Source organism: Euprymna scolopes, chromosome 6 (genome assembly GCF_053919585.1).
Source record: "Euprymna scolopes isolate OS-2025 chromosome 6, ASM5391958v1, whole genome shotgun sequence".
Taxonomy (NCBI): Eukaryota; Metazoa; Mollusca; class Cephalopoda; order Sepiida; family Sepiolidae; genus Euprymna; species Euprymna scolopes.
This window is the reverse complement of record NC_136487.1, coordinates 157,721,723-157,747,634: the sequence shown is the minus strand read 5'-3', so window position 1 is coordinate 157,747,634 and position 25,912 is coordinate 157,721,723. Positions and strand designations below refer to the sequence as shown.

The 25,912-nt window shown below is 33.1% G+C and overlaps 1 protein-coding gene across 8 annotated transcripts in view; it reads left to right on the top strand.

Annotated features, from left to right (window-relative positions):
- Window positions 1-25,912, top strand: part of LOC145278079 (uncharacterized) — a 220,741-nt gene that overhangs the window by 77,565 nt on the left and 117,264 nt on the right. For all 8 annotated transcript variants that reach the window (XM_080130342.1, XM_080130343.1, XM_080130341.1 and 5 more), the window contains one exon: window positions 609-680. In XM_080130342.1, the coding sequence (XP_079986468.1) occupies window positions 609-680 (72 nt within the window). The remainder of the gene's footprint in view (window positions 1-608; window positions 681-25,912) is intronic.

Genomic DNA, 25,912 nt, shown 5'->3' with positions numbered 1-25,912 from the left:
CATTGCCGAAATATTGCATTCTTGTGCCTGTTTTACAAGTATTTTAATGAAATGTGCTCCGACAAACTCAAATCGCTTGTACCCCTTCAACATAAATGCACCCAACAAGCAGCAAAATCCCACCCCTACACTGTAATCTGTAGATGTAGGAAAGCCTTCTACTCTAATAGTTTCTTCTCTTGAACTGCTGGACTTTATAATTCCCTGCCATATCCCTGCTTCCCTGACATTACCTCAAGAGTAACGTGAACAGATATTTTGATACTCAACTCCCTACATAGTGTCCCTGTGGATTTGATCCCAAATAATAGCTTCTTATGTTCAAGTGGCACTGTGCCTTGTTTAGGGTGAATTAATAAGAAAAAAGAAAGAAAACAGCAATTTTCCCCCCTTTGTCAGAAAAATCGCTTGTGGGATGTAAGGATAAAATAAGGGAAGCCAGTTTCCCTATTCTGTCCAAACAATTGTTTAGGCTTCGCATTACACATCCATTATAACACAAGTCTTCCTTAATTAACTGTAATTTGTATTCCAAGTGTTTGGCGCAGACACATAATCTCCATTATAATAAGAACACGTTTATGGTTTAATTGTTGCCTTCATTTCAGAATGAAGCCAATAACCAAGTTTTTGCTCAACCGGAAACTGAGAGTGAAAGTGAGGATTATGGGAAAGATGTGGTGAGTTATCTTCACTTTTTCTAGATTTTTCTTTGCAATTTTAAGCTTCAATTTTACACAGAAAAAAGTATTCCACAGATTTTTTGTTTAACAACCCTGACAACTGCTTCAAAGTAATTTTTTCTCGGCTTCAATTTTGGAATGTTTTTAAAAGACTTTTTGTTGTTTGTTTTTGCATGTGTTTTTATTTTTTTTATTTTTTTTTGTCAGGATACAGAATTTTAACCAGTGATTTTTAAACTTCAGTATCTTAAAAAACCTGATACAACTAAGATTGTTTTATGTGTGTGTGTGTATAGAACATTTTGGTAGAATATTCATAAATTAATACAGAATGTTAGTACGAATAATTGAATTTAGTGACTTTATTTTTTAAATTCAAAATGGCTTAATGTAAACATATTAAAGGTATTTGCAGCTTCTCTTCCAATTTTAGGATTTTAATCATGTCAAATTATGCATCATTTCCTTTTGACGGATTGATTGTTGCTATTTCTTCTGATGAGTTAAGGGCATAATAGATTCACTGATTGATATGATAATTAAGTGATTGATTTTGTGCTATGAAACAGATACTGTCAAGAATTGTATGTCAACTGAATTAAAGGAATAAATTATAAGATGGTCAACATCATGAATTTTGGAATATAGTTTTTTGTCATTTATTCACTAACAAGTAGTTAATAAAACATGTTAAAAAACACTTTGGAAAATAGTTAAAAACATATTTAATTTTAAAAAGGAAATACTAAATAAATGGGCAGTCCTATTATAAGCTCTATCTCCTATTTGGTTTTATCGAGCTTTTGCATCTGGTTGAGATTACTTTATAAATATTAATTCTTTAATATTTATAATTTACTTTAGTTTTGCCATCTTGGATCATTTTGGTAAACTTAACTGCAATTCTTATTTTATATATATATATATATATAATATATATATATATATATATATATATATATTAGTAGTGTTGGGATGATTAATTGGAAAAATAAAAACTTTTTTTTATTATTGGATTTCGTTTAAAACAAGATCATCCACTACTGATAATAATAATAAATATTTATTGATTTTAAACTACCAGTAAAACTAAAATCTTTTGATCCTTTGCCCCTCCTTAAGTTTTTTTTATGTTTGAGAAAATATCTGCACATTTAATGTGTTTTTACCGTAATTGGGGAAAATAAAAACTTTGTCATTAAATATTTAGATTTATAAAGAATCAGAATCAGGATTTAATATGGGATCAGTAATTATATCTGAATCGGAAAAATATTGCAATCATCCCATCATTTATATTTATTTATTTAAATATATATATATATATATATATATATATATATATATGTATATATATATATATTAGTATATTTAGGCAACACTTTTTCATTTAAGCAAACATTAAAAATTACAGGAAGTTTCTACTTAATAATCCCATTTTTATTTTTTCGATTTTTTTGTGTTCAAACAATAATATAAGATCCATATGTATCATGAACGTTTTTGATTCAGCTTCAAATCATCATCAGGTGAAAAAGCAAATGAAAAAAAAGCTGAAGACAAGAGAATTTCAAAGAGTTGCTGTGAAAGGATATCAGATGCAGAGAGAATGTTGTCACACTGTTCCAGTACAAACGTTAACAATTTAAATTTTGTGATGTCAGAATTAGCATCACCGGATAAAATTGTATTACGTGACAAAGTCCGACTAGGTCAATGAGGATATGGCTAAAAGGTGCATCAGAAGTTTTGAAACTTCCAAGAAGAACTTGTATATACATGTGCACTATCTTTCTGTCAGCATAAATGTAAACAGGTGTGGTCAATAATTTTGACCAGAAGAATCTAGATGAAGTAAGTTTCGCTGCAATATAAATTCTGCAGTGAACCAGAGCGTGCAAGGGGGGAAAAACCGGTTGTGATGAGCTTCAGGAATGACTGAGTGAGATGAAGAGCTCACACAAAATGTTTTCATCCATTGTAGAATGTGAATCTACTAAAATTTGCAAGTAGAAAATTTTGGAATTATTCGATTTAAAATATCAAAATTTAATGAAGGTTGATGTCCTCAGGCAAAGAAATGGATGTAATAATGTCTTCAACAGTATTCTGTCAATTTGATATATGTCGTATGTTGCGAGAGAAATGGGAAATAAAATCTGAATGCCTAGTTTCCTTATGGGAACATTTGTCCAGCTTAGCATGTAGTGTGAGGGTGTACGTAAAATCAGGAACAAACAATAGGAAGGCAACGGGTTGGCCTGGCATCGCCTACTTCCGGAAGAGAGACTCCTCAGCTCCAAGACAATTTAGTTTCAACACATTGAGTGCTGAACAGTTCGATGGGATCACTTTGTTAGATGCAAACAGTCCAAGTTTTCGGTAAGAAGTACAGTTTCTGGTGAAGACAAGAACACCTCAAAGTCCAGGCATCCGGAAAGAAAGACGGAGAAAGAAACCCACTCCTCACAAATTCATTAGTTCGTTACAGAAACAATCGCCCCAAAACGACCACCTTGTAGTTTGCTACACAACATCCGCCAAGTAGTCTCTTGCCGTCACCTTTATGCCAGCGAACGCCAACCAATTTACATACGGCCAAGTTCACCTCTCACCAATCCTTGCAGCTACGGGATCACGTTTCCCATAAGACTGACTCACCGTAATGGCAGTGTTTCTTCCTTCGGATCAATTACTGCCCTGCACATCAGACACAAACGAACCCTCTTATATCGAGAGCTAAGGTTAGTCTCACTTTCATGTCCACAGAGATTAAGGGGGCACAGGTCAATGTAAATAGCAAATTCCTGACCCTCCAATGCTTGACGAAAATATTTAATTCCTAAGTAAATAGCCAACAGTTTATAACCATTTTGGTTATAAACTGTTGGCTTAGCAATTAAATATTTATTTATTACTATAAGGAGCTTCTGCAGACGTCAGTTGACAAGAAAAGTAGGTCGATGGTTGAATTTACTGCTGATGTTTTTGTGAAACTGCATAAATTACAGAGTTATATGAATCCATGAAAATAGAAAATTGAGCAGCAGGCATGCAATTTGACAGCAAAATTAATATATAAGCCCCTCCCCCTTCTGAAATGCTTTGAATTGGTAGTTATGAACCATTTGTATTAGTTTAATAATTTCAAAAACGTTGTAGCTGGCAAAGATAAGTTTTTGGCTGTCATTAAAAGCAATGATACACCACTGATAACAAAGAAAATACAGTGAAAACCAAGTCAGAATAAAGAAAAATGTATTTACTTGCATAAGATGCTGGGTAATTTTTTTTCCCCCTTTTTTTTTTTTTTTTTTTTTTTTTTTTTAAAAAGATGAAAAGTGTTTTGTGATTTACTTTTGGTTAATTCCTATTTTAGTCACCCAAATTATTTCAGGTGAAATGAATGAGAAAGCTGTTGTTTTTTTTTGTGCCAGAAGACTTGCATTTTTTTTTTTTTTTTCTTCACAAGTCAGAGGTCAGCAAAATGCATTGTGGGAGAAATTAAAATGAACATCCTGTTGGAATCAAAGGGTTGTCTGTTTTATATCATGTCAGAGTTTCCAATTTGTAGAGATGAAGAAAGTAACAGGATTACCATTTTGTAGTAAAAGTTTCTGCCATAGATTGTTATATTGTTGGAGATAAAGAAAACTGGTTACCTATGATAATACACCATATGCACTCGCCTGGATGTAACTGTCTCCCTTATTGTACCACGATAAATTTGTCTGTCAATCCATTTAGTCAGCATTGCAATAAATAGTCATCATATCAAACAAAACCAGAAGTTCAGTTTACAAACAAATAATAGTTTTTTTTTTTTTTAATTTTACAAATGGTACTCATCTATTTAGGCTAATGACAGATTTGCAGCATTGAATCTTTGTTCGACTAGACCGACACACAAAAGTTCTATTATAAAGTCTCTTGTCTGAGGGACCTAAACATCTAGAAATAGGGTACGATTATGAATATCTCCAGTATCAAATAATCTTTATACATTGTGAAATTTACTTTATGTATGAAAACCAAAGAGGGGAGATATAACATATGAGAAATATTTGGAATCAAGTCTCCCTTTGCTGTTATTTCAGATCATTTGAAACCATAGCAGCAAGTTTTAGTTTTCCCTCCATCAAGGCTAGAGGTTTGGGGGGAAATATAAATATGGATCTATCTATACTGGTAGCCAAATTGAATATTGAAATGCTCATATCTTTGGTTCTATGGGACAAAACTACATGAAAATTTGCAGGCTTTTTGAAGATTATAAGACTATTCTATGGTTAAAATTTTATGACAATTGGTAAAAAAGAACCTATATTTTTAAACCAAATTTGCCTACATTTGTATTCTAGTGTCCTGGCAAACCAGTTTCAGTTTTGCTGCTTTGGGATGAATTTTGCTTTTGGGTTTTGTTTTGTTTGGTTGTCTCCACTATTTCATTGTTTGAAATTATTGGACTTTTGTATGATAAAAAACATTTTTAATTTTTAGAACGTTTTTATGCTCACATATTTTTTTCGATAGTTTTTATTTAAAGCATTTTAAAAGTACGAAGATGTTTTGTTTTATGTATTTTTATCAATGAAATAAATAATTGGAACAAAAAAAATTCCGTTAAATTTATCGGATCAACAATAGAAGAATCAGAATCGGTTGTTTGAAATTTAAACGTATACTCAGCGATTACATTAGACATTCAATAATGTAAATAAATAGATATTTTGATAAAAAGTTTGACCATAATTATTGAAGAAAACAACTCGTTTGGATTAAGATAAATATTTTTGTAATGGATTTGATTAACTTTCATTTAAATTTCCGGTATTCTATATATATATATATGTATGTTAATGTTTTTTATGTCTCCGTTTAGTTGTCTCTCCACGAGGGTAGAGTTAGACACAAGGTCGGTTTTTAATATGGAGAAAAATTCAGTTTCCTGAATAGAGGCACTCTGGAGTGGGCATAAATTTGAATTGCCTGCGTCTAGAAGGATTTCTCCTTCATTGATCCAGGACAGAAAAGATTAAATGTATCGGAACAAGTACTACACTTTGCTCCTAGCCAAGTAGACTGTTCTTGCTTCTGTCTTAAAAAAAAAAAAAAAAACACCTGTCAGCATTGTTTCTTTTGTGTAAAAAGTAATGTGGAGGGTTTGTAGTAATATTTATGAATTCCACCGTTCTGGATTGACTTTTGTATTGTAGACTTATAGTTAATAAAATAAAATGTACTCTGTGAGGACACTTATCAGCCTATATATTCAACGAATTTTGGATCTACAAACTTGAAATTTTGTATATAGGGTATTCGGACACGTGGAAAACTTTTTAATCAGTTTTCACCTGGAAAAAAGGGCTATTAAGTCAAAATTGAAAAAAATGGTATGTGGAGGTCATTGGATTTTTATCTGTTTGTCAACCGTTTCATGAATGTGCATGCATGACACATGACAGATTATGTTACAAATATGTAGGTTTTAAAACACTGTTTTAAAGGCGTGTCAAGCTGGCCTAATAGTTATTGTACTTGACTCACTGTGTTTAGGTTTTAGTTTCGATCTCAGCTTGAGTATCTTTTTTTTTTCCTCACAAGAAGTGAACTGTTTAGAAAAAACAATACTCACATGCACATGTCTCAGTTTCTTTCCATTGGTTTTTCTATTTATTTCATTTTTTTTTTTTTTTTTTTAAGAATTTAATGTTACGTTTAATACCTACAATATTTTTGTTTATAATATAATACAAAATCTGCATAAATCAAAATATGTTTATGCATATTTTAAGACCAGGCAATGCCAGGTGACCTGCTAGTAAACTAAATATCTTTTTATTCTCACTTATAACACAAAAAACAAATACAGCAAGCCTGTCTCCGCTTTATCATCATTTTCATGGCAAGTGCTCGTCTGAGCTTCAATCTATGGTCCCCTCTCGTCAAACTTTCATGAAAAACACTCATCTAGCCAAAACCTCTATCAATAATTTCCCACACTCTTTATCTGTGCCTAAACCTAAATGTAGATTCCATGAACAAAGTTTCTTTCTTAGAACTACATCCCTGTGGAACTGTCTTCCGTTTGCCTGCTTTCCAGCTGACTACAATTTGATTGTCTTCAAGTCTAACGTGAACAAGTTCTTGATGAACTGACCCCTAAGTAATCCAATTTACAAAATTTCCACTATGCACTATAATCTCATTGACTAATTTATACCCATTAACCATTATCTTCGAGTGGCCTCCGGGCCTTGATAAGTGGTTACTCCTTTATAAAAAAAAAAAGAGAAAAATACAATACACATAGTTTATGTAGTCCTTTTTTATTTTATCTAGTTATTTGTATAGCGGGAAATAATACTTTTGTCTTTTTAGGGATCATTGTTTAATTAAATTGGTTATAATAATTTAATAAACCATTTCAGATGTTTGACGTTGCCGTTTCATACAAACAAGAGGAAAGAAATAAATAAAAATCCGGGTCGGCATTTTTTTTTTTTTCTTTTTTAACAAAAGTTTTTATTACTGTTATTCTCCCATTTCAACACCACCTTAACAAAGTCTCTCGCTTCTCCAGCCAGAGCCAGCCCATTCTCGTCTTCGACTTTACACATCCATTTTCTTCGACATCGCACTTTTCTTCCTTGACCACATGGTGTATTTTTCCTTCTTTCTTTCCTTTTTTTTTTCTCACACACTCTTTCTGATTTGCATATGTGCCTTTTTTTTTAATCTCTTTGCAAGCCAGCCATCCTTTGCTGCTGCTGATATTTTCTCACGCACTCATATATACTAAATTACACAATTTGTTTTTCAATAATGCATTCTTTACAGATAACCTTGCTATTGTTAGAATCTTTTGAAATAGTTTTCTACTCTGTTTGAAGAATTTTGTACAGGTATCATATTTTTGACAATTTTTAGTTTTGTTAAGTATCAATTAAGTATCAGTTAAAATATCAAATGCTGATTATATCTTTCTTGTGAATATTTTGTTGTTTTATGGCTCTGGATAATGCTAGATAGTCCTGCTAGTCTATTATATAAAGAGCATTTGTCTGTCTGTATGTATGTATGAATATATCATTTGATTGTGTTCCGATGCGGTCTAATAAATTGTTATAAAAACCTTAAGTTTCACTTATGCAGAATTTTCTTGAACGTATCTTTATAGCATTCTGGGTGTCCATTAGATTTTGGATTGAACAGAGTAAATGTCATGTGATTAATTCAAAATTCTTTGCAGAAATCTTCAAATTTTTTAGCAGTCAAAACAAATCTTGTGAAGATTACATGCTAAAAGTGTATAGTGCATTTGACAACTTTTGGCCACTTCCCTGTTACCAGATCAGGCTGTCTGAAGATATAGTCTTTCTGCCTTAAATGCACTAAAAATTGATGTTATTCTTTTTTTAGACCGTTCCTGTAATGATCTGGTCCTTTCTCTTCCAATTTGCACAGAACTAAACTTCAATTTCAATTTTGCCTTCTCTCTTTGAGAAGGGGTTAGTTTCAGGCTAATTGCCTGAGATACCCTTACCAGGGAATGTCGTCAGGGTTTCCTATGCACGTTTTGCAGGTCAGCATGCCCTTTTCTTTGGAGCGCTGACTTCTCAATTCCAGGATATCTTGCTTGTCACCATCGTCCTGTCTGTGGAGTAGAAATTGAAAGTCAAAATGAGCAGGCAATTTAATTATAACTGAATTTTGTGGAGAAAATCATTGCACACTAGCCAACATTGTAATCCACATCTGATGTAAAAAAAAAAAAAAAAATTCAAAATGGAAAAAAAAAAACTAAAATTTCATCTTACTGTTCCTTCCACACATTTATTTAAAAATTAGCAGAAAAAATATTGAAAAAAAAATTTGTTTTGCGAGTGTTTGTGCTAATATTCATATAGAATCATAACAGCTATGTTAGTAATTTAATTTTTTTTATGGAAATTGTACAAGACAAGGCATGAAGCCACTTGATGTAATTAGCTAACAAGAACAAAAGATGATTATACCAAAGGTAGGAGATGTGTATTGGTCTTAGTCTTGAAAAGACCAAGGCTATGGATAGGAGGAAAACAACAGGATTTTTTGGAAATAAACTACTGAAATATGAAGCTGTATTACAATGATGTATTAGTGAGTTGATGGAGATCACTAGGCCAATGAGTCAGATGTGTTAGAATTTAATTTTTCATACATAAATTATCGTTTCTGATGAGCACAAGAAAAGAAAAACTTCTACTGTTGACTTTTTATTTAGAGTGAAGGATTTTTTTCATTTTGGACAATAGGGTTATCTGACTTGCTATTTGCTTTCTCACTACCCATACCACTTGAAATGGTTTAATCTGCAGGCTAGAAAACATCCTAGTTTATACTCCCTAACTTTTGTGTGACTGGAAAGATATATATTTATTTATATAAAAATATGCAAATAAATACACATAGATCTTTATTATATGATAGAAAATATGAAACTTTTATAGTAACAAATTTCTCTGATAATCTGTTTTTTTTTTTTTTTTTTTTTTTGTTTTTTTTTACGCCAAGCAAGGAATATTGCCACTTGGATGTAAGGAGTTACTATTTGGGATCGTGTTTTAAAAAAAAAATTTTTTTTTTTTTTTTTATATTGCATTTTCAATCCAAGCAAGACACAGTGCCACTTTGATGTAGGAGGCTAATATCTGGGACATAATTTGTTGTGGTACTATGTAGGGAGTTGAGCAGGAAGATGTCTGTTTACATTACACTTGAACTTCTGCATGTCAGTACAGTCAGGGAAGTAGGAACCCGGTACGGAATTCCAAAATCTAGCAGTCCTAGGAAAGAAATTATTAGAGTAGAAGGCTTTCTATGGATTTCTACTGTGTAGGGGTGGGATTTTGCTGCTTGTCAGCTTTGTCAAAGTATTTCCATCGAGTGGCACAAGGGTTTGTAGTTCTTTGGAGCATCCACCATTAAAATACTTATAAAACAGGCAGAGGGATGCAACATTTCATCAATGGAACAGCAGCTGAAGCCTAGCTGATAGTGCTTAACAGGAGTCTTAACAGAGCAGTGAGATGTCTGTTCACATTAAATTTAAACTTCTTCAGGTTGGTATAGTCAAGGAAGAAGGAAACAGGGATAGAATTCCAAAATATGAGGGAAGAAACTATTAGAGTAAAAGACTTCTCTGCATACAGGGGTTTTAGTGAATGGGTGGAATTTTGATGCTTGTCTGATTAGTCAGGAGTATGTATGTCAAGAGGACACAATCCGTTTCTTTATCTCTTCAGGACCCGTAAGATAATGACAGATTTCAGAAATAATCATGTATTGATTGCGATCATGCTAGATCAACTTATTGAACTCTTTCATTAATTTATTTATTGCGGACTATTATCCTCATCTTTCTTAGTTGTCGTTTTGGCCAACTATTCCTCTGGCTTCATCAAGTGGTAACCACGACGGGATAGGAACTCCAAATCTCCTAACTGCATCCTCAGCAATTACTGCCATCCATATTTGTTGTCATCTTACCACGTTTTGGCCAAGTAAGCCTCTGGCCGGCTTTGGATAGGATTGAAACCGCTATGTTCAGACAATTCTCATCTGGAACCGTAAAGATTCAACGTCTCTTTAATTAGAATTCATTATTGAGATGAGTATTATTTATTAATTTTTTATTTATTAATGAATAAATAATACTCATCTCAATAATGAATTCCAATTGAATAATATATATACCTATCGGTACGGCCCTGACCATGGAAGATCAGATAATAAATAAACGTGGATTTAGAAGACCAAAAAATCCAATCTTGATCACCCTTCAGGGCCCCTGGCGCAGTGGATAGAGATGTTGAATCTCTATGGTTCCAGGTGAGAATTGTTTGAAGATAGCAGTTTCAATCCTACCCAAAACCATCCAGAGGCTTACTTGGCCAAAATCGTGGTGAGACGACCACAACTATGGATGGCAATAATTGCTAATGCAGTTAGGAGATTCGGAGTTCCTATCCCGTCGCGGTTACCACCTGACAAAGGCCAGAGGAATAGTTGGCCGAAACGTCATGAAACAACACTAAGAAAGATGAGGATAATAGTCCGCAATAAATAAATTAATAAATAATACTCATCTCAATAATGAATTCCAATTAAATAATGTGTAAACTTTTTTACTTCATTTGTTTGCTTAAAATGTTTTTGGACACCATTGAAATATTGTGTAACTGTGAAAAATATCTTTTTGTACCCAGTCTAAACTTTTCGATCACGCATTATCCGTTTTTTATCCAATCACAAACCTTTTTATATATTTTTGTACATGTAGGTAAAATGCTTATAACTGCAAATATTTTAGTACTAGTTATATTTTGTTTTTTTCCTATATTAAAAAAGAAAATACAAAAAAATCTGTATGGTGTACGTGCCCACAACAAAACAAAAATATATTCCAAAAAATCACGTAAATTGATCAAGTAGCTTTATTTCTTAATTAGAAAATCAAATTTTATGAGTAACTGAAGAACGGCTGTCTTGTCCACCATTTTAAAAACAATCTTAAAGGAAACCAAAAAAAAAACAAAAAAAAAAAAAAAAAAACAAGGGAGATAACTCAACAAATTCGGAATTTGTTGTCATGCCTAAAAATTCCTAAAAATTATTCTTTTAAAAATTTTCTTATAGAAAAATAAAACTACTTGATCAATTTAAATAATTTTTGGAACATAATATTTTCGTTTGATCGCGGTACATACATCATACAGGTTTTTCTTTTAGTTTTGTTTGATAATATAGGGAAAGGTCTGGACAAGAACCATATATTTCTATCTATGGCTGCATGACTACATCTGCTTTTGGCTTTCTCTGTCGCAACATTTTTATCTATAGGTAAACACATTATTTTATGCAAATGTTTATTGGTGTTGAATTTTTATTTTGCTAAATAACACATGACCTACTTTGTTTCTGAATTTTTGAGATGAGGATTGATTATTTGGATTCTTTGAACTAAAAAAAATTATACATATTAATAATATGTAATAATAATTAAATAGTGATATATTATAAGTAGTAAGATTGTACATCTAAAAACAAAACAGGTTTAAGGCTCTTAAATTTAATCCTAGAATTGTTTGCAAGGACCCATGGAATAATGGATGAAGTACTTGGTAAAATTCAGTTGTAAAGTTACACTCTTCTGGAGGTTGAACAATCAATTCTTATATGAATACAATTGTGAATTAATTAAGACTTCTACCCCATCATGGCTGACAGAGTGAGAGCATGCTACTCCCATGGATTAAATAAAAGGTTCAGTTAGAAGTTTTGTGCAGATTTTAGAGTTTGACAGAAAGATTCCTGAGGTTATTAAGACACGCATAAAGAAAGTCTGAGGTTATATTGGCCAAAACGTTGTGAAATTGACACTTAAGATAAGAACAGTAGTTCGAAGAATCCAAATAATACAACTATGACCTTGGGGTATTACATGCTAATCTATTTACAAGCCTTTGAAGAAACAAATATTGATAAATTTATATAAATATAAGTTTATTGAGATTTGTTTCCTCAAAGTCTTCTTTTTTTTTCTTTTTTTTTTTTTGTATAATTTAAAAATGCAAAATAAATATTTTGGTGCTGAGATTGAATTATGCCTGATAAAACTATTTTAATTGTTCTAATTACTTATGGATCCCTAGCGTTTGCTGGAGTTGGCAGGTGTTCTCATATTCTCTTGAGCGTCTACAGCATTTTGCCATCAGATACATACTACATAATCCCTGCTGCAATCCTGTTCCCTCTGAAGTATATGATCTGCTTGGATTAGATTTGTTGTCTACTCACTAGAATGTAAAAGTTGCTTCTGTTGCTTACAGATTATTTTATCGTTCTTGCCCCACCACAATTCTATAATATCGTCCTGTGCTGCGGCTGAACAGACCAAACCTGTGACGATATCTATTCACATTAGATTCACTGCATAATCACACTTGTTTTTGCTCAGATTTACCAACGATCTCCTTTTGTATTGTGTTCTGCAGTCCTGAACGTGCTGCCTCAGAATTGTGTGAATGAACAAGTATAACTGTCACATTTTTCAGAGTTCTGTATTGTCTAACTATCGTGATGTTCCTAAGTTTTATGCATTCCCTAATTAGCTAAAGTAGTCTCTGTCTGTTGCTAATGATTTTTATGACCAGGATTTAATAAAGGGGAAAAATTTAACTGTCACTCCTCTCTCTCTCTCTCCCTCTCCCTCTCCCTCTCTCTCTTTCCCTCCCTCTCTCTCTCTCTGAGCTATCTATGTATTTATTCTCATGTTCTCTCTCTCTGTTGAATCAACCACCCCTTTGCGTCTGTGACAAGTGATTCTTTTTTCCATTTAATTTGTAGGACTTACACACCAGAAACATGTATGTAAATTATATGGCAAAATAAATCTCTTCTATATAAGTGTACTGAATAATAATAATAATAGTTATGATAACAATACAGCAGTAAAGAGACTTAGTTATGCAAGAAGAATGTCATAAAAGATTTATTACAGTTTATGAATTTTAGAATTACATCACAGTAAAATAAATGATGATTAAACAATTCACAGGTACATTTAGTATATCTATTTTTTTAATATAATTGGCAGCTTAATGGTATTATAAATAAAAGATGGATGACAGTTTATTATTTTTCAGGAGAGGTAATTCAAAATGTCTTAACATATCGTAGGGGAGATAACTTTAATATGTCCTTTTCCTTGAAATACATCTATAGAGGTTCTCTCGGAAATGTATCCGTTTTCAGACTGTATTTGTCAGAAAATAAATACAAGAATAAAAGAGTGAGAGAGGAAAGAAATAATATCAGGGCTCTACATTTCAGCCTTGTATGAATTTGTTATGTAGAATGGAAAGCATGGACAGGAAATAAGTGTCTCTAAAAAAAAAAGTGAGTTAAAAGTATTTCATTTATTTATTTGGCACTTTGATGGGGTCGACAGACGGGAGGAAGAACGAAATGAGAATGCCAAGTATAACATTACAATAATACACAATAAGGGGGTTTACATAATTGTTGGCCACTCAGGAACGCTGATCATGCAGTGATAATGGTCGAAATCGCCCTAAACTCTAGACCCAAAACTGAAGAGCCAGTGCTCAAAACAATGAGATACTATAAAAAGGCTGACTGGGAAGCCGTCAGAGATCTTATCAGAGATGCCCCATGGGGAAATATTTTTTCTCTTCCTGCTGAGCAGTGCGTAAATGAGACTACTGAAACAGCAATTGAAGCACATGGTCCCATGCGGAAATTTTATAGCAAGCCCCACTCTCCCCAATGGTTTACTTCTACTTGCACAACTGCCATTGCTCAAAGGCAGCATGCATACCACAGATTTAACCAACATAAGTCCAGTTCAAACAGACATAAGTATATAGAAGCTAGAAGTAACGTTAAGAAAGAAATAGCGACAGCTAAGAAAGAATTTACTGAAATCACTAAAAAAACGCATCGAAGCACAAAAATTAGGAACTTGTGACTTCTGGAAAGTGTAGTAAATAATGGGCAATCAACAATTCCTCCACTAACCAACAATCACGAGGTTGTTTGCTCAGCAACCGACAAGGCTAATATGCTTGCCAGCCGGTTTGCCTCAAACTCCACACTGGACCCTTCCAACCACTCCCTGCCTGACTTTCCTTTGCAGACAGATGCCATGCTAGACGATCTACAAATCACCCCTGCTCAGGTACATGCTGTCATAAAAAACCTTGACACTTCAAAAGCATGTGGACCTGATCTCATCCCAGCTGTGCTATTTAAAAAGTGTTCAGCCGAAGAACCTCCAGTTCTCTCCAAACTCTACAACAAATGCCTTAATGAATCCTGCTTCCCGGGCTGTTGGAAAACTGCTTCTGTGGTACCAGTAGTCAAGAATTCTGGCGAAAGAACTGACCCATCAAATTATCGCCTCATTAGCCTCCTCCCACTTTTCGCCAAAATATTTGAGACCATAATTAACCATGCTCTAGTCCGTCACCTTACAGATGCTAAACTTCTGACTGACAATCAATATGGATTTAGACAAGCCCTTTCCACAGCAGACATCCTCACTGTAATCTCTGAACGTATATACCATTCACTGGACAAAGCGGGGGAGGGCAGAGCAGTAGCTCTAGATATATCTAAGGCTTTTGACAGGGTATGGCATGAGGGTCTCCTCAGGAAAATTAAATCATATAGTATCACTGGTAGAATGCTTAACATAATTAAATCCTTCTTAGATAAGAGAAAAATCCAGGTTGTCCTCGACGGTCGTACATCTAAACAGTATGATATAAATGTGGGAGTGCCTCAGGGGTCTATTCTTGGACCTTTATTGTTCCTAATATTTATTAATGACCTCCCGACACCACACTCTATAACAGGCATGACAGGAAAACAAATGAACACATAACTAAAGAAATGGCAAAAACACTAGAGGATGACCTCCAATCTGTAGTGGAATGGGGACAAAAATGGATGGTCACATTCAATGCTGCCAAGACTAAACTGGTTTCCTTCAATAATTACAAGAAACCTTCTCTGCCACACATAGCAATGGCCAGTGACTCTTTATCTGAGAGTCCATCTTTCAAACTGCTTGGCCTAACGTTCACAGGAAACATGAGTTGGAACAATTATATTGAAAACATTGCCAGAGCCGCTGCGAAGAAGGTAGGCTCTCTCTACCGTGCTAGAAAACTACTGACACCTGAAAGTATCCTGTACATCTATAAGACCACCATTCGCCCATGTATGGAATATTGCTGTCACATTTGGGCTGGTGCATCTGCTGCTAGTCTCTCGCTCCTAGACAAAGTTCAAAAGAGAGTCGCCAATCTGATAGGCCCTGAACTGGCATCTAAGCTTCAGCCTCTGTCCCATCGACGAAACGTTGCATCCCTCTGCCTGTTCTACAAGTATTTTAATGGTGAATGCTCTGACGAACTGCAGATACTTATGCCCCCACGACGTAGACACCCTCGACAAACCCGACAGGCAGCTAAATCCCGCTCCCACACAGTAGAGATCCCTAGATGTAGAAGATCTTTCTACTCCAGTAGTTTCTTCCCCAGAACCGCTAGACTCTGGAATTCCATTCCAAGTCCCTGCTTCCCCAACTGTACTGACATGCAGAAGTTCAAGTGTAACGTGAACCAACATCTTGCTGCCCAAATCCCAACATAGTGCCCCAGTAGCTGCTGCCCCTGATAGTAGCCCCCTACACCAAAGTGGCAATGTGCCTTGTTTGGGGTGAAAATGTAATAAAAAAAATTTTTTTTTAATTCCAACAATTCAGTTATTGGTGATTAAAGTGAATTCCCATAGATTTTAAAGTATGCATATTTAAAGAAATCAAAATGCATAATTATAGAATCAAGATGAATAATTATAGAATCAAAAACGGTGCAACTTATTAATAGAAAATTTCTTTGACTTTTATTCCTTTCAACTTTCTTAATTCATATATAATCGTATTGAACTCTTTAGGTTTATCTCAAATACTTTGCTATCATTGTCTTGAAGAGATTTGCCCAGTGTTGAAAGCAGATTTGAGTATTATGAAGTTTTTGTTGCGTTGGCATCCTGTTTTCAAATATAATTGGAGCACTAATATTTCTGGAAATGTTCATGGTGAACGTATTTGAAATATGACAGGAATATAATTTAGAACTTGTTTTGGTTAACATTGATTTTTTTTCTGAAACTACAAATATAATTTTGCGTCTTATGTAGAATTCCTTCTTTATTAAAAAACAAAAACAAAGAAAACTATGTATGATGTGTGTACCTGTGATGAAACAATACTATATTCCAAAAATCATGTAAATTGATCAAATAGTTTTATTTTTAACAAAGAAAATGAAATTTTATGAGTATCCTAGAAGTGACTGTTTTGACCGCTATTTGAAAAATATCTTAAGAAACAAAAGGGAAGATAATTCAATGATACTTCATTTATGTTCTAATGCTTCAAAAAACAAGCGAGATAGCTCAACAATTCATAGTTACTGGATTTATGTTGTAATGCCTATGAATCCCCATTAATTAATCACTTAAAAATGATAAACTTTATAAAAATAAAACTACTCTATCAATTTACATGATTTTTTTATGGAATATATTTTCGTTTCATCATAGTTACATACACCATACATATTTTTCTTTTTAATATAGAGGAAATACTGGACAAGAACTACGTTTTTATTTATTTAAAGAAATTTATTCAATAAATTCATATTTCAATATTTGACAAAATTTGAATATTAGAATTAAATTTAAAACTTCATGAAAGACTTCTTTTCGACCAACAGATTTAAGAAGCAGAAAGTTTTGTAGGATGCCTGCTTGCTTAGCAGACTGAAAGTAGATTCAAACCATTTCCTTGAATAATAGTGAAGGAAACTGCTTGCCAAACTAAATCAATTTACATTTGTCTTCGGTGTGGCATAGTCTTCAGAATGACCTTAAGACATTGGTTGGTGAGGCCCTATCTGGGGGCTGTAGGAAATGTGAAGTTGCTTCTTAGTTACCATTGCTTCCAGGTCCGCTTTGACATGTAGCGATAATATGTTAGGACATTTGGTGCTACCAAATCAGGCTGCCTGAAAATTCTGACTTCCTGAAGAAAAATTCTCCAAACCTTGAAAAATTTATTTATTTATGAAAATTATAGAATAATTGAAAATATATAAGACATAAGGACATTCAAAAGTGTGGCAGACAATGTACTTTTTTTTTTTTTTTTTTTTGACCCATTTGTTTTCAATGTTCCCTTTTTTTTATATATAATATTTTGCTGGCTTTTTTTCTTTGGTGAAAAACCACTACACATCAAAATTACTAGGAGTTTCTTTCTCCCACCATTACAACCGTAATCATATATTATTGAAATGATATTTGAAAACGAGGCTACATCAAAGGGAGATAATTCTCATATTCTCGTCCAGGATTGCTAGATTGGCTTTTTAAAAGTCAAATTTCGTGAATTTGGCCTTTTTTAAAAACAGTTTCGCCTTCAAAAACTGTATTTAATCTTTTTATGTACTAAGACAGGAACAAACAGAATATTATGTATATATATATATATATATATATATATATATATATAGTAAGTTATAAAATGTATATGGCGATTAAGCTACACTGAATATTCTGCGTTTCATCCACTCTAGTACTCTTCAGGCTTATGCGCGAATTCTGTGGTTGTTTGTCGTTTTTATATGCTCATCTTCTATTGAGATTTTAGTTTGCCAATCAGCTTTCTAGTATCCACTGCGCCCTTCTTATCAGCCAATGAGCATACATTTATTAGACAAAGGCCTATTTGACCTCTGGTTGACCTGTTCCTTTGTGTGTGCTCTATTTAGCCTGGATATTTAGTTTCTTGATCTGTTTTAAATCTAGGTTGGTGGGGGTTTTTTTTGGGGGGGGTGTTAGTTTATATATAAATATATATATGTGTGTACATACATATATGCATGATCGTTTATGTATATTTGTTTATTTTCTATTGTTTTTGTTAGTTTTAAAGCTATTTTGTATCGCTATCCTTGAGTAAATTTTATCTTGTGAACACAGTTGTTTGCTATTTCTCTTCTACAGTTTAATAGTTGTTGGGGTTCTTTAAAGTACAGGATAGCAAATTTTTCATAAAGGCATAATCTACATAGGTCGTCTAGATCTCTATACGTGGTAGCTTGTCTTATTATTTTCCATTCGACTACCAGCGAATGTCCGCTTTCCTTTAGTTCCCAGTATTTATTCGCTAGCGTTGTTTTCATACGGTGTTTTTTATTGTTGAATGTACTATATATATAAATTAAAAAAATAATTTCTTTATATAGTTCAGTGTATCAATTTTTAAAGCAAACTGAAGCTCAATAGTTAAACTTTTAAAAAATTACAATACAGCTATAAATAGCATCGCAGATCAGACGTGTTTCATACTGTAATTTAATGTCAATTTTAGAGTAAAAGAAATCTTACACCTATTTCTGAAGAAAACTTCAGCACAGGTTATTATAAGTATCCCTCGTCCTCAGAGACAATTGCCTGATGAAATTATATATCTTACAGCCTCGACATTGAAACGCTGATTAATTCTCATATGCTGTTCAAATGTGTATATAAGTTAAATTTTTATAAAGTTCTACTTTGTATTAAGCACTTTTGAAAAAGTATTGATTCTATGTTCTTTTTATGATTTTAATTATATATAATTAAAATCATAAATTGAATTTAGAACAAATATTTATTTTAAAAGTGCAAAGTAAAACTTTATATATAGAGAAAGTATCTGTCAACCACAGACGGACTCTTTCGCTGTATCACAGCTCTTGAGTGCAGCTAGATCAGTAATCGTCTCAAGCTGGGATCCGAACTCGACCACTTAGACGACAATCAGCACTTGTAACCCATACACTATTTTGGCTGCTGCTTAGTAGGTAGGTGAAATTACAATGATTAACATGGTCGAAGCACAGAAGGCTCCATTTGTTTACACAAAGAGCATTGCCTTCATATACTAGTAGTTTATTTCACTCGCCAATATGCTCAACCCAAGAAAGCGAGCATTTTTAGTCATCCACAGACACACACACACATATATATATATAAATTTATAAATATAAACTTATATATATATATATATAAATTGGTATGTAGTCGAACTAAAGTGTAGAGCTCAATTGTATTATTATGTTGGTGCAAAAATGTTTTTTGACGTTCAACTATATACATATAAAAGCGACATTATTATTGCATCAATCTAATATTTTTAAATGATATTTTTAAATTCCAGAGCAGTTAGAAATTGTGACATTTTCTCAACAAAATGTGATTTTTAAAAAAAAGTGAATTTAAAAATTTTTCTTTTCAATGAAATCATCCTATGATAGTACCTATTTACTATGCCTCCCCATGGGACAGAGTTAGACACCAGGGTCGTTTTTTAACGTGGAGAAAAGGTACAAAAATAAAAATTGTCTCAGTCGTGAAGGATTTCTCCTACACCGAAAGAGAACAAGAAATGGAAGTGCAGCATCTGAAGAACAGATGGTATTTATTTGCTCCCCCACCGAGCAAATTAGGCACAAGGCCGATTTTTAATGTGAGGAGTGAAGGGAGGGGGAAGGGAAAAAGGGGACCAGCTCCCGAGAGGTGGGAAATGGGAGCTGGTTAAAGGTCAGGTATGTGGGGTTGCCCCCACATCTGGTCTTTGCTAGTCATAGCTAGTCATAGCTAGTCATAGCTTGCAGCATCTGAAGAACAGATACTACACTTTGATCTTGACCAAAAAGGCCAAGAATTCATCCGATGATAGTAGACATAGGTGAAACGTTGACAAATTCTAAGCTTCAGAAGTGGTTCATTTGTTTTTCTAATAGCTGGATATGTATACGGATTGCCACATCCGTATACGTACACAGCAGCGAAAAAAAAATTGCATCATTGTCTCATTATTGTTAGTAAAACCAAAAGAAAAAAAATAAACAAGAAAAATGGAGGTTTTATTACATAAACGATGTCCGGAGTAAGTTCGTTTTTTGTTTTTTTTTCTTTGAATATTAAGATTCATTTATTGATAAAATACAGCCTTTGATCTTATGTCTTGTCTGTATGATGAACAAAAGATTTTTAGATTAAAACCGATTTTGCATATAACAGTTTTTTTCATGTCAAAATATACATGCATACATATTATCATGTGTGTATTTATGTGTATGCATGTGTGTATCTATGTATATATTTATATGTATATATGTGTGTGTATCTGTATTTGTATGTATGTGTATCATCTTTGTACATGTGTGTAGGTATGTATGTATGTGTATTATGTATTTGTTTGTACATGTGTGTGTATGTATGTATATGTGTATTATGTATGTGTATGTATATTATGTATGTGTTTGCATATATGTACCAATATGTTTGTATATGTATGTGCGTATATATAATAAAAGTATTATTTATATAAACATATTTGTATAATACTTTTCTAAAAATATCTTACATTATTATTCAGTACCGTTATATAAACACGATTAAAATTCTCCATATTTTCACCTTCTCAATTATTATATATTTACAGTGGATGCTGGGCACATTTTCATTAGTTCTATATATGCACCATATGTAAAAAAAAAAAAAAAAAAAATTGAAATATTAGGTTTCCTTAATGGATTCAGCTGTGTAACCAGACTTTCTCGTATTTTCGTTTTCTTTCTCTTTCTCTCTGTCTTTTGTTAAAGAACTGCAATTTCTTTGCAGTCGTTGCGCACGAAGAGCAAAGAAGTGCCGAAGCAAGAATGCAGTTCTTTTCTGGATCTGAAAAGGAGTTTGAAGTTTATCTTCTCCCGTTTCTTCACGAATAATTTTAGCGGCAAAAAGAAAATGAATCAACAACAACAATGGATACCGTCGTCAGTGGAAGGAAAAAGCGGACAACGATAAAGAAGTTGCTCTACGCATCCCTGCTCTCTCTTTCTCTCTCTCCTCGCCTTTTCTCTCACATTTGCACTTTTTTCTCTTGTATTCTCAGTATTTCTATTTCTTTCGTTTTCCCTTTCTTTTTCTCCTCTCTTTCTTTCTTTTTTCTTTTTCCCCTCTCCCTATCTTTTTTCCCCTCTCTATCTTTCTTTTTCCCTGCTCTCTCTTTCTCTCTCTCCTCGCCTTTTCTCTCACATTTGCACTTTTTTCTCTTGCATTCTCAGTATTTCTATTTCTTTCGTTTTCCCTTTCTTTTTCTCCTCTCTTTCTTTCTTTTTTCTTTTTCCCCTCTCCCTATCTTTTTTCCCCTCTCTATCTTTCTTTTTCCCTGCTCTCTCTTTCTCTCTCTCCTCGCCTTTTCTCTCACATTTGCACTTTTTTCTCTTGCATTCTCAGTATTTCTATTTCTTTCGTTTTCCCTTTTTCTCCTCTCTTTCTTTCTTTTTTCTTTTTCCCCTCTCCCTATCTTTTTTCCCCTCTCTATCTTTCTTTTTCCCTGCTCTCTCTTTCTCTCTCTCCTCGCCTTTTCTCTCACATTTGCACTTTTTTCTCTTGCATTCTCAGTATTTCTATTTCTTTCGTTTTCCCTTTCTTTTTCTCCTCTCTTTCTTTCTTTTTTCTTTTTCCCCTCTCCCTATCTTTTTTCCCCTCTCTATCTTTCTTTTTCCCTGCTCTCTCTTTCTCTCTCTCCTCGCCTTTTCTCTCACATTTGCACTTTTTTCTCTTGTATTCTCAGTATTTCTATTTCTTTCGTTTTCCCTTTTTCTCCTCTCTTTCTTTCTTTTTTCTTTTTCCCCTCTCCCTATCTTTTTCCCCCTCTCTATCTTTCTTTTTCCCTTCTCTCTCTTTCTCGCTCTCTATCTCTCTCTTTTCCTATCATTCTATCTTTTTTCTCATTCTGTTCTATCTCTTTATATAATCTTTCTTTCTCTCCCACACTCAGTGATGCCTGATTTGTATAATGGCATCATCATGTTTTATGGTATTTTCATGCCAATTTTAAATCCTACTAGCTACATTCTATTTAATCAAGCACTGTAAATGTTGGGAGAGGTATTAAGCCACATCCTCTAACTATAAAAAATAGCATCTTGTGTTGAATAAAACAAAAAAAAGTGTAGAGGGGGTTTCTGTAATATCCAGGTATATTCTAGATTGTTTAGAAAATAACATGTATTCATCGAAACCTTTTCATCAACTTTTTTAACCTTAACCAATTTGCTTTTGATGGTCAGATACACTCAAAATATCGACATCAAGTGCCTTAGACATTTCTCGGACACTTGGACGTAGATTTTGTTCAACAGTTGTTTTTAAACATGCATGGTCGTTTTTTACCTTCATCTTTCATGAGTCGTTTGCATTACAGAATTTCTTAAACCACTTTCGTACTTTCTGATCACTTGTGAACCCATATCTTAATGCTCTCTTGATATTGGTGGCCATTTCGGAAGTATATGACTCCTACTAAGGATATTGAGCACTTTCATCGATACCCCTTACAACAATTTCAGAAATAAAATAAACGGATAAAAACACATAAATTTAATCCCCCCCCAAAAAAAAAAGAAGTACATGACAACCTCCCCACCAAATATTTCGGCAGAAGGGATACAAAGAGAAGAAGCAATTCTCCTGATATTGAGCACTTTTTGTTGCCTGTGCATTGGGGAAAAAAAACCCTCCTTCCCTTAATAAATAAATGAATCAAAACAACTTTTCTTTCAATCAAAATATCAGGGAGTACCTGTTTAACCCCCCCCCCAAAAAAAAAAATGAAACGCAGTGGCTGTACTTGAACATGAAATGCAAAAGAGGGGAAGGCAAAAAAGTTACTGGCAAATGTGTTTGCCTACACGGCGATGAGTGCTTATGACGTCACGATGCTGCAAAATAAGCTTTTTAAACCTAGTTTTAGTTAATTACGTGTGCGTGACTTGTGAAAACAGTGACGCGAAAAACAACCCATCCTTCCAAAAACTGGCCTAGTTGACCATCACAGAATCTTTTTTCTAATTTTCACATATTATGCATCCGGGGCATCGCTCTTTCAGATGGTACCGGTTTCAGCTAGTCGGATGTGGCTGACAAAAGTTTTTAGCTGACATACAAATACACACAAACACACAGACGACTTTCTTTTATATAATCGAAGACGAGCATGGATATCCGGCGTTGCCCGGGGGGACATGAAGTTCGGTTTGGACACAGTTGCTATACTAAGGATATTGAGCAACCCACCAGCCCGTGCACTGGACCCTCCCCCAAAAAATAAATCAATCAAAACAACTTTTCTTTCAATCAAAATAGCAGCAAGTGACCATGCGACCACAAAAAAAAAAAAAAATAGCTACAGTAGGCAGGCTTGAACCTGAAACGCAAAAGAAGAGAAAAGCGTTACTGGCAAACACTTTTGCCCATTGGACCATAACAACTTAAAAAATCATGATACTGCAGATAACGTTTTTAAACATGCTTTCAGTTTGCTACGTGTGTGTAACTTGCAAAAATGCTAAGAATAAAAATAGGTATAAAAATAGTAATAAGAATAAAAAGAATGAATTTAAAAATAATGAAGAAGCATATAATGATCGTAATAATATAATATTATTATGATTATTATATAATTATATATAATATTATTGTGATAATAATATTAAGAAAAATCAAAATGGACACAAAAAACAAGTCTGGTTGAATCCACCTTTTAGTAAACATATTCAAAATACTATCCCTAAAGAAATTTACAAAATAATTGAGACAGAGAATAGATTAAGTAAACTAATTAATAAGAACACAGTTAAACTTTCATTCTCGACTGCTGCCAATCTAGGCAGTACTATAATAGGTTTTAATAATGGTAAAATAAACAAAATAGTGAACAATAATAGGATTGAATCAGGTGATCTAAATTCGAGGAGAAAATGTAACTGTAGAACACCTAAAGAATAGCCACTGGAGGGCAATTGCTTAATTTCTGAAATTGTGAAGTTAAGATGGATAAAAGTAAGGGGCAGATTCAGAAACCATGTTGCATCTTTTAAGATTGGACCTGAGAATGAATCAAATAGGTGTGTGGATGATGATAGACATGAGGATAGAACAAAAATAATCATCCATACTCCTATGAATTTTTTATTTTTTTTTTGCATATTGATATATTAAAAACCCTTTTTCCTATTTATTTAAAAAGAAAATACAACTTATATGCGTTGTGGAATTGCATTCATCTGCAAAAAATTTAGCTAATTTACATGTCCTTTTAAACATTAATTTTTAATTAATTCCCTATTAGTTTTTTCGGTTTTCTTATGAGATGATCATCTTTAGTTAACTATTACGTGTAATTATATTCATGCAGATATTCTACATGATTTATACTTGTGTAACATTTGCATAAAAAGATTTTAGTAAACACAAACCTCTTTCTATATATATTTATGTATACGTATATATATTTGTTGAAAATATTTTGCCTACCAAACTCCTGTCAGTTTTTGGTCTGCAGACATGAAATTTAATATATAGTGTATTTAAACCCATGCAAAGCTTTATATTTGGGTTTAAACCAGGTTAAAGATATTTAGAGATGAAAACCAATGAATTTAGCGAGGTATATATAATAGTGCTCGATATAAAAATTAAGGGCAAAATATACTTTTATTTATATTCAGATAAACAGTTTACATGGTTACTACACAATTATGACAATGTTTCGATCAGTCAGTTATAAATAATCAATGATCTCATTGTCTGTCCTTTTCTTTTTGAATTTTTGATATGCTGATACACAACTCCAATATTTAAGTAATTTGATTATTTTCTGTCTCCATTGACTAAATCTTTCAAGATGAAGGAACTACTGTCACCTGATAAGCTTATTGGTTATTTATAACTGACTGATTGAAACAGTCATAATTGTGCAATGACCATGTAAAATGTTTATCTAAATATAAATAAGTGTGTGTGTGCGTGTATATATATATATATATATTAGTGGGCTAACAAGGCCACAAGGGAGACAACCAAACAGTAAAACTGAAGCTGGTCTGCAGGACACTATATACACAAATGTAGGCAAATTTGGGCATATTTTATGGGTTTGAAAATATAGGTTCTTTTTTTTTTTTTTTTTTTTTTACCAATTCTCATAAAATTTTAACCATAGAAAAGTTTTAAAATCTTGAAAAAAACGTGCAAATTTTCATATAGTTTTTTCCCCATACAACCAAAGATATAAGCATTTCAATATTCAATTTGGCTACCAGTATAGATATATCCATATATATATATATATATATATATATATATATATATATATATATATGTATACCACCTTTTTGGGCAATTTCATAAGTTCCAAATCTCAGCGACTATTGATCCGAATTTAACAAATGGAAGCTCGTTGGAAAGGTAATGACCTGAATTGTGTAGTAGGCTATGTGAAATTTGCCCTTTAGCTTGCACATTAAGGGGATCATGCATTATCCAGAGCCTATTTTTGGCACTTTTTACAGCCATAAAATGTTTCAATCATAGTCATTTGTTTTTCTAGTTTTGTATATGAATTACAAAATATCTGATATTCCTCAAAGCCTCTCCCCTCTTTAGTTTTCATACATGAAGTCACTTTTACAGTGCATATAAGGATTATTTGATACTGGAGATATTCATAATCGTACCCTATTTCCAAAAAAGGG